This window comes from Syngnathus acus, chromosome 9 (assembly GCF_901709675.1).
Source record: "Syngnathus acus chromosome 9, fSynAcu1.2, whole genome shotgun sequence".
NCBI classification, from domain to species: Eukaryota; Metazoa; Chordata; class Actinopteri; order Syngnathiformes; family Syngnathidae; genus Syngnathus; species Syngnathus acus.
The window spans coordinates 10,038,038-10,047,468 of NC_051094.1; the positions used below are offsets into that span (position 1 = coordinate 10,038,038).

The 9,431-nt window shown below is 43.5% G+C and overlaps 1 protein-coding gene across 2 annotated transcripts in view; it reads right to left on the bottom strand.

Moving 5' to 3' along the window:
• The window catches only part of adgra2 (adhesion G protein-coupled receptor A2), a 33,874-nt gene extending 26,433 nt beyond the window's left edge, over positions 1-7,441 (bottom strand). Inside the window, exons 1-2 of one of the 2 annotated variants that reach the window (XM_037258711.1) lie at positions 7,135-7,441; positions 6,592-6,904 (exon numbers count right to left, since the gene is read on the bottom strand). In XM_037258711.1, the coding sequence (XP_037114606.1) occupies positions 6,592-6,839 (248 nt within the window). In that variant the 5' untranslated portion in view covers positions 6,840-6,904; positions 7,135-7,441. Of the gene's footprint in view, positions 1-6,591 lie in introns of both variants that reach the window. The other variant, XM_037258710.1, reaches the window with a different exon arrangement.
• Positions 7,442-9,431: the final 1,990 nt, after the last annotated feature.

The following is a 9,431-nucleotide window of genomic DNA, read 5'->3' on the forward strand; positions in this document are numbered from 1 at the left end:
GGTGAATTTAGCATCTTGAATCCGCGAGTGGAATGCGGTGCGGACGTCTGGTCACACATTGTCTCATTGTTTGGTCTCATAAGCAGCCTCTGTGTTCTGCTCGTGAGCAAAGCCCGCTGCTGGGAAACGTTGCGTGTACAAAAGAGCGGAACAATTTATCCCACTTTCTCGATGAAGCATTTGTGACCACATTGTGCCTGGGGTATTGTTTTTAGATTTTGTGATTAGCGCAACAAGACAGCAAAAACCAAAACACAACTTCATCACTTTGACTGATTGAGTCACTGATTGAGTCATTCTTTTTTAATGGGGGCTATTGATTATATCGCTTCATAGTGTAGTTTGAAATTCAATATTGTAACGCCATTTACTTTCATTGTGTTTGAGTACAACTAAGAAAATGTTCTTAGATTTAACAATAAAGGTGCCTTGGCTGGCACAGCCAAAGTCAGTTGGAATTGGCACGACCCCAGGCGCTGTAGAAAATGGATGGATATATTGAATATAATGGAATTACACAGTACAATCTAGAAAATAAGACAAAACATTTAAAAGGTTATATATGTTACCCCAAAAATCTACAAGTGAATTTCAATGAGGGCTGGCGTCAATGATCTTACTATGAAAAGGGCTCCAGCCACTTTTAACAACACACTCATGATTTTGGTCAGTGGGAGGAAGTCGTAAGAAAAATATGCATGCATGGGAACAGTCACACTGTACAATGCAAACCTCTTGACCACCATGCTGCAGAAAGAATTATGGTGAGAGGTGTTTGTGTGGTTCTAGAACTTTTGGAATGACAAATGAGAGACCGGAGATTGCAATGTTGATTTTCATGCAATCAGATACTTCCATAAACTGAAATGTAGCTATTTATGATTAAGGACTTGCCTAAACAATGTATGTTTTCATTTTCCAGTGACTTCTTTTTAATTGGATGATCCAGAGAGCGATATTTATTTTTCCTTCGTCTCTTTGAAACTCTGCCGTTGTAATTAACGTGGCCGTTGGCTCGCACCCGGCTCTCAATGTGCAAAATGTAGCCGAACTCGTTGAAAGAAATGCGGTGATCTCACTGCACATTAAATCCCTTTACAATAGCTCTTTGTTAGTTTCCGAAAATAAATCATTTGTATGTTCGCCATTATTTCTTTCAAAGGTTGTTGGAGAGTTAGATACTGTGGTGTCCAAAGACTTTACTCAAATGAAAGCACTAAATGCGATTGTTTTACCTGCAATTATGTATTATTTGAAGGATTATGTGAACGTGTTTAATCAAATTGTAAAAAGGAAGCACGCAGACCTATGTTATTGTAACAGCAGATGAATGCACCATTGTCATGCATATCACACACACACACACACACACACAGACACACACACACACACACACACACACACACCCACACACACACACACACACAGACGCACACACAATATAGCCGCAGGCATTCCCAATATAGACCGCCATTATGTCCGTGCGTCTGTATCCATGTGTTTGCAGAGCCAGAACGGGAAATTCGGGGGCCGCTGTGGTCAAACACAGGGAGAGGGAAGTTAGCACTGGCAAGGAAACGTCAAAGTCAGGCATATTTGGAGTAAGATAAGAAGAGCCTGGGGCGAAAGGAAAAACTAAAACAACACCGAGCCACTTGAGACGACTACAACACATCTTTGTGTCCTTGCCAAGGCTTGGAAACATTGCGGCGTTTTAATCAACATGTATGGCCGAGTAATGAAGATATGGCCCAGCACAGTAGGTGTGCATCAATGAGGGGAGGGGTGGAGGGGTCACATTACCTTGACCTCCAGGGGTATTATAAAATCCCACCCTTGTGTGGCATTGGCAGGTGCTCTAATAGGCCGTAAGCTCCGAGTATCCAATGTCAGGCCTTTGTTTGCTTTTTTGATTTATTGCTGACCGCTGCCCCAGCTCACATGTGCGGAGGCGTGCCCCCTCCTCTCAACACCTTTTCCCCCCACATAAATAAACTGCAGCGCTGCAGGAATGCCTCAGCCCGCGCCGCTCCTCCCGCTATTGGGATCCTCCCCGCTGATAAGACGACTGCTCGAGACATCTCATTGACGTGCTCGTACTCCCCGTCTGGACACACGCTCGCACGCTCTGACACATCTGCGAGCTCCGTGTTTGGCCGCAAGCTGGAGTTTAACAACGGGCCTCATAAGAAAAAACGACAACCAAAGGGTTCAAATTGATACTAATGTAGCCGATCAAACATTCCGTCAGGTGAGTTGGTTTGAGTGAACAGAAGCCAACAGATGTAAGCAATAACACGCACATGCTGCTTGGATGTTGGATGCGTGGCAACGCTAATAGAAAAGCGTGCAATAGTGGAAGAGGAACATCTAAGGTTAGTTCAAATATTGTTTTTAAAGTCAGACGAAAATTCCGAGTTCTGCTGTCTTCATGCCAGTTCTCAGGATATTTTCTCTGGATGGGAGTTTTTTTTCATTTGACAATTTTGCATGTTTTTTTATACATAGTCCAACAATAAGAGGAACCAAATGTACACTAGAGAGTCAGCGGTGTCTTCTTTTTATTGCGAAGAGATTCAATTGCACATAACCAAATCCTCTCGCCCCCTTTGTGTTATTTGCCAAAACAGAGAATACAAATGATTCAAAGAGGAGAACATGTGATTGGCAAGAGACCCAAATAAGGAACATATCGCTGAAATGGCACATGCACCTCTGTGGTTGCTCAGTACAATACGGCTTTATATTTAGTCCAAAAATAACAAAAGAAGAACAGAATGTACTATGAGTCAGACAGTCGGCTGCATTTAGTTTTTACTTTCACATCAAATAATTCTCCTTCTCCACATTTTGTGGTTTTTGAAGCTTTACCATTAAAAACGTTGACACTTGTGTGAATGCCAAGAATGCTGAAACATTGCTAAACCACCTGTTCAGTTATTCGGGGTTTTATAATGCCGTCCTGAGGAATTTTTATGGAATATGGAAATAGTTATGGAATGTCATTTTAAGCTTTAAGTTAAATTCAACTATACTCAACAGTGACGTAGTTTGAAGACACATCTTTCTAAAAAAGTGTTTTTGGAAATGCTACTTCTGTATTCTTTGTGCTGAATCGAGAGTGAGACGATTGTTGATTTATCGTAGCAAAAGGCAGGACGTAGCAGAAACAGCCCCTTGAGCCGAGACAGAAGTGACCAAGAGCTGCAATTCTAGTGTGCACGACAAGAGGACATGTGCAACAGGGACTCTCAGTGTCTCACTGGAGAGCCAACAACATTGCCACTCTTGTGCTTAACAGCGCCCTTACACTGCAGCTGTTCTGGGTGAGGGGGCATCAACCAAGGACGACCATGTTGACCTCACAGCATGCCTGTCCTCTAATTTGGGTCAACACCCACCGGGCCGACACCAACAGTCGGAACGATGATGACAGAAGGACGACAAGCACGCGCAACAAGGCGCAAGGTGACTTCCTGTACTCCATATTAGGGTTTGAGGCACACCACACTCTTCCTGCATGCATGCATATATATATATATATATACACTATATATGTACATACTGCATATATGAGATATGTTATACAATTAACTACTTTGTATAAGTGGAAAAGGATTAAGAGGAAAAAGGTCAGATGGTGTTTACTTTTGAGGCTCAACTGTAAAAGGAACTGATGTGTGTTTCATTTCAGAATGCATACATTGTGTGTCCATCTTGAATTTCTTTCTTTCACCCCCTACTTCACGCATAAAGTCTAATAATAACAAAGTCCTGGAGAAAAGATGAGGAGCCCTCTTTCTCGCTGTTTGTCAGGGGCTGCAGGGATTTGGAGTCTCCAGAGGCACATCCCTCTGAACCCCCAGCCAAACTTCTCTCCTTCCTCCTCTGCTCTCACTCTTTTTCTCCACCTCATGTTGCACTTTCTCCACTTCTTGCTTGCATGTGCACCGTCCATCATTTGTCCTCAGTCCGTCCTGAGCAAATACACTTTTCACTCGGCTTATCTAACTCCGTCTCTCCTCCTCCCCCAGAGAAGCAGCTTCTCTGCAGCCGTGCATAATTAGGCCTAAACACAAGCCTGCACAGGCTCACATCTGGAAGGAGTTTGGACATGGCAGTTTCCTACCAAGACGCCTAAATATTTAGGTTCAGAGTTACTGCATGTGGATGAGCCTGTGATAAAGGGGTGGGAAAGGGAGCGAATCGGCGAGCTGCAGATAAAGAAAAAGAGAGAAAGTGCGGCAGATGATTGGAGCGCATGGCTGTCACTTGTGTAATGCATCATTAAAGCACTGATAAGAGTTTATGGGAAGAAGGGAGGATGTATTTTAACATGTTCATCTACTTAAAATGGCAGAGACAAGGTGAAGCCAAAAGAAGGAGGTGAAAATACTGCGGTGACCGGTTGCTCCTTTTTACAGCTGGCAAGGAAAATAAACAGCCAACAAATCGTTTTGATAAACAAATCCACATTGGGATTTCCCAGGAGGGTGAGGGGCCTCGGCTGGAATGTTCGCAGGGGCCAGCTGTTGCGCGTTACACGTAGAAGCTGGCCCCGGAAGCCTCCGGACCTGCCGAGTCCTCCGGCCCAGCGCCTTCTCGGCTCGAAGGAGATCCCCAGGAGAGACGAGGACCGATGCGGGGAGAGAGCGACCCACCACACCTGGAATACTCGCCACATTACTCCGAGCAGATCCAGGAATGTTGGTGAATAACACAAATATGGTCGCAGCATCTCACATTCCACATCTGGACCAAATGTCATGAAAGCTCATCAGAGCATGGCCACCACACAAACTCACTGAATTTGCAGCACTTTTCAGGATTACCTTTTTTACCTCATACACACTACTGAAATGCTCTCATACGCACTACTGAGCAGAAAAATATCAGAAGTGTATGAAAGCATTTCAACAGTATATACGAGAACATTTCACGAGTGTGTATGAGCGCATAGCATAGGTAACGTGCCGTGTCCATATAAGAGACGTCTATCAAATCTTCCAATAAATGGCTTTTTGTCCACCGCTTTGGTATTTTTACCAAACAAGCCAACCATAATGAGTAGGTGTGGCCTTGGAAATTATCTTCAATCACCTCAACCACTGCTATTTTTCCTCCCTCCTGTTTGCAGCAATGTGTTTACCAGATGTATAATCCCGACTTTATTAAGCCAGAAACATACGGCTCTATAAATGGACCACTGGCTGACTTGAGCTCTCCCGGGGCACAAATCCACTTACTTTACCTCATGCGTTCACTTCACTGGAGCCCTGACTGTGCATCGACTCTACACACACTGTGGGAACGAATAAAGTCCGAGAGCAGCTGTGAAGAAAGCGTTACAACTAATTTCTATGGCGTGTACACCAACACCGCCCAAATATGTGTCACCGATAGATTATGAGGCCATTCGTCACCTAAGATTGTATGTTTTGGCACAGCTCGCCATTCTTTCAACTTAAGTCCAAATAGACCACACAAACGAGTGCATCCCAGTATGAACATATCCGACAAAACTGGAGCTAAATTATCATGATGTCACGCCGCTCTCGCAGGCTACACGTTTTTTCTTTTCTCGGCACAAGGTAATTGGGAGCCATATTTAATGGAAGCAGTCAGAGTGAAATGTGTTTGTGTTTATTCTAATGGAAGGGGAGGACCGTTTAAAGCGACAGGCTTGTGTCGAAGAGGTAGGGTCACATGATGGTGTGATGTTATGATGTTGATGATGCCTTGCGCACAGTTGGTTTAAATTAAGCCCAAAGTAGTTCAAGATGCCCACTTTGGATCATCATGTATTATAATTGTAGCAAGTCCGCATTACAAATTCGGTTCAATGGGTCACAGTCACGTATGAAGGCCACATGCGGAATAGTAGGTATAAGAATTGTATAAAATAAAAAAATAAAAAAATAAACTCTTCCTTTGGGAAGATAATTAATTCTCAGTTTGACAAAGAGGAAGTCATGACAACGTGGTTATTGTTTTGGTTGACTCAATGTAGTCGCATGCCAGAGAAGGTGTAAATTAAATGTGGTCATCATCACACGTAGTATGAATTTTTTGTGTTTTGTGATACTGAAAGTCTTATAATGCAATAAGGGGTCTTTCAAATACCCCCACAAATTGTGGTCCCTATGAGGTGTGCAAAAGATTAGTGCATTACCTCAAAAAGCAGCAACAAGACACTACAGTAAAACTTATCTGTCTCTGATGGTGTCAGGCATCAGTCAATCAATTCATCAACTACTAAATGGTAAGATTAAGTCACAAAGACATGTAAATATAGGTGCAAAAGTAGGTATTGGGACGTTAGTTCTTTAACGTTGAGTGTACTGGTTTCTCAACTAGAAATTAATAATGATGGAATGGTGGATAGCTTGGTGAATGATAATCAATTTCTTCAATTGGGATGTCAAAAATCAAATACATTAAAACTAAAGAAAATGCATCTGTTGATGACGTGCAAATTCGTGCAAAAAAAAAAAAAAACTATAGTGTACCCAGTTTTGCACCCCACTTTAATGAAGTCTGAACAGTATTGTTTTAATTTAAATTGTGTTGTGCTGCAGGTTTTTAACTCACAAAGTGACGGTTCTGTTGGGCAGTAGGTTGGCATCGGGTGGTTCGGACAGGTCCTCCTTGCCGCAGCTGACCCTTTTTCCAAGGGGTTGGGCTCCGTGCGTCTTGGAGCGCTCCTCCGAGCAGCTGCAGCCGAGCAGGCCGCGGCAGGCCCGGGACGGCCGCGGCCCGGGGGCGGCCAGCAGGAGCAGCAGCATCAGTACCACTAAACGACCCGGCAGCACAGGGATGCCAAAGCCGGGCGCGCTCATTGTCCTTAGCCTGGATCTCAGCTCAGCCTCAGGTCAACCCATATCTCCGGCATGAAGCCTCCAGACTAGGGTCGACAGCAAAGTTATTCTCGATCCCAATATGGCAAACGTGGGGACAGTTTTCTGTACAACACACAAGCTGCGGTATTGGTTTTAAATCATTAAAACACTGGTCCCGTTATTAGTGTTCCGTTATGTCATGGCAGGGCGCTCCGCTCCTTTTGCTCCAATTTCTTTTCCTTTGGGGGGTGATTTTAAATCCAACGGAAAATGCAAACTATTGCTTTCTACTCACTTTGAGTCTCCCATCTCTGGCGATGACTCTTCTGAGTGTGCAGATGAAAGTAGTCCTTTCCCGAACTTAATCCAGCGGTTGATGAAAGTCACGACTCGGCACTCAAAGTCACACTGACATCTGCATGAACGAGTGCACCGGGGCAGAGGAAAGTTTTCCAAAACTTTTTGCAAGTTGCTCCGTCTCTTTTCACTTTTTCCCCCTTTCCTGTCCTCTGCAGAAATTTCAACGAAGAAAGCTGAGAGAGTTGGAAGGGAGCCGGTGTTGATTGCTCAAGTGTCAAATCCTAATCTCGGACTTCTTTTCAGCCGTTTGCCACACTCACTTGGTGCGCCCCAAAGTGGTCTCCCAGGTCCTAGCGCTTCCCAATCTGGAAAACACGCAATTTGTACCGATACATTTTGACTAAAGTCGAATATACAATCTATTCATTAGTCGAAACTTGTAAAAAGCAATACAAGTGATGATTTTTACTTTGACTTAATTCGTAAATAAATAAATAAATAAATAAATAAACATATTCAGAATCAGTACTCTAATAACATGCCAAAACGTAAAATAGCTGTAACAAGTTCTGCTCTGGCCAACCACTCAGAAAATGCCTACGTCATTGAGGAACAGTTTTCATGCCCTATGAGGATAAATTTGAATTTGATTGCGAACCCTAGATTACAGTAGATTGATTTATAGGATGCGCATGGATGCCGCAATCTGATTGGACAGGGGGGAAGAATCCAACGTCAAAATACACATGAAGTTAAGCAAATATACATTGGGGGACTGAATTAATACCATCTCATATCTCATACCGGTGCTTCTGAAAGTGTTTAGGTCAGGGAAGGCCTTGCTGGTCCTGACATCCCACCAGTGATTAAAGTTAATAATTTTTATATAGTTTTTGTTGCAGGATGACTTAAGAAGGAAAGTGGTTATTCACTGACTCACATTGGGATCCTTGGTAATGATTGAAACCAATGATGGTGATGATAATGTCAGTGATGGCAAAGAAGTTATTTGTTGTAACCTGATTAGAATGAGATAAATGACTCAATTTTCTATAATGCCTTGCTGCTATTCTACAGGCACATTTCCCCCATATGATGACATTGAAAAGGATGGCACCCGTATTTAGGATTTTATAGACCGGAAATAATCATCTTCCTCTCCATATTAAGTGGCTCACTAGAGCTTAACGTTGCTTAATGAGGACAATGGTTATGTCCATATACTCAAAAATATTTGAATAATTATTATATTATATTTTCTGAGATTTATGTGAGTATGAGTAGAGATGTGCATGTAAATTATGGTGACAATTGCTTCTTGCCTCTTCGGTCATATGCCCAAGACCACATTCTGAAAATTCCATCTTTCGCTTGCTAGCAAACTGCCCGTGCAAATGAAGTGCGATTGAAGGCTATCAGCGGCTGCAGTTCATTTGTTGTGAATTCAAGTGTTCTATAATAATGACTGTGATAGCCTACACAGGAGTCTATGAGATTGGAGAGCATTTTGGCTCCTATATGTTAAAAGTAAAGGCACCACACTCGTGCAAGCTCTAGCCCAGCGGTACAATGGAAGCCTGTGTTCTGACCCGCACAGGTTTGTTATTTCTGTATGCGATATTGTAGCAAGAGATGGGCGCCTGCTTGCAAATGAAACAGAGGGCTGTTTATCCAAGCTGTGAAAAAAAGGCTTCCAGTGCAACACCAGTCCAGAAGGCCCAAATCTCTCTCATCTGAAAGAACCCAGTTTCCATTGAAACTACACATTACATCAAAATTGTACTTAATGGCATCCAGGCAAAGTTTAATGCCGTTCCTCTATGCACCCCATAGACAGCCCCCCCCCCCGCCTCTTTTTTTCTTTTACGGCCAAGCAAGCAATCTTTCTCTTTCCCAGTTCCACATCTGGACCTGATTCCAGGTGCAGCGTCGAGAATGTGGAACACGTCAAATAGAAGAGGTTGAACTGTAACTGCTTGGTGCCCAGAGCTGAGATAATGTTGGGGAGATGGAGTGGAAGTTACGCAACATTTGGGAAATGGGAGAGACAATCTAAGCAAGGACACGCGAGACAACAGATGACGTGAACGAACGCATGGGGACGGGGGGGGTCTCATTGACTCCCCCTTTGAACAGAAATAGCAACAATAAAACATTTGCAGTGTGGTTCGATTGCGACTGCTGGGATTTATAAAAGAACAGCATCAGGCCTCCTGCGTCGCAGACCTCAACCACGCTGGCCCTTGAGAAACACATGACATCCAGTGGCGTAATTTGCCACAACACACACGC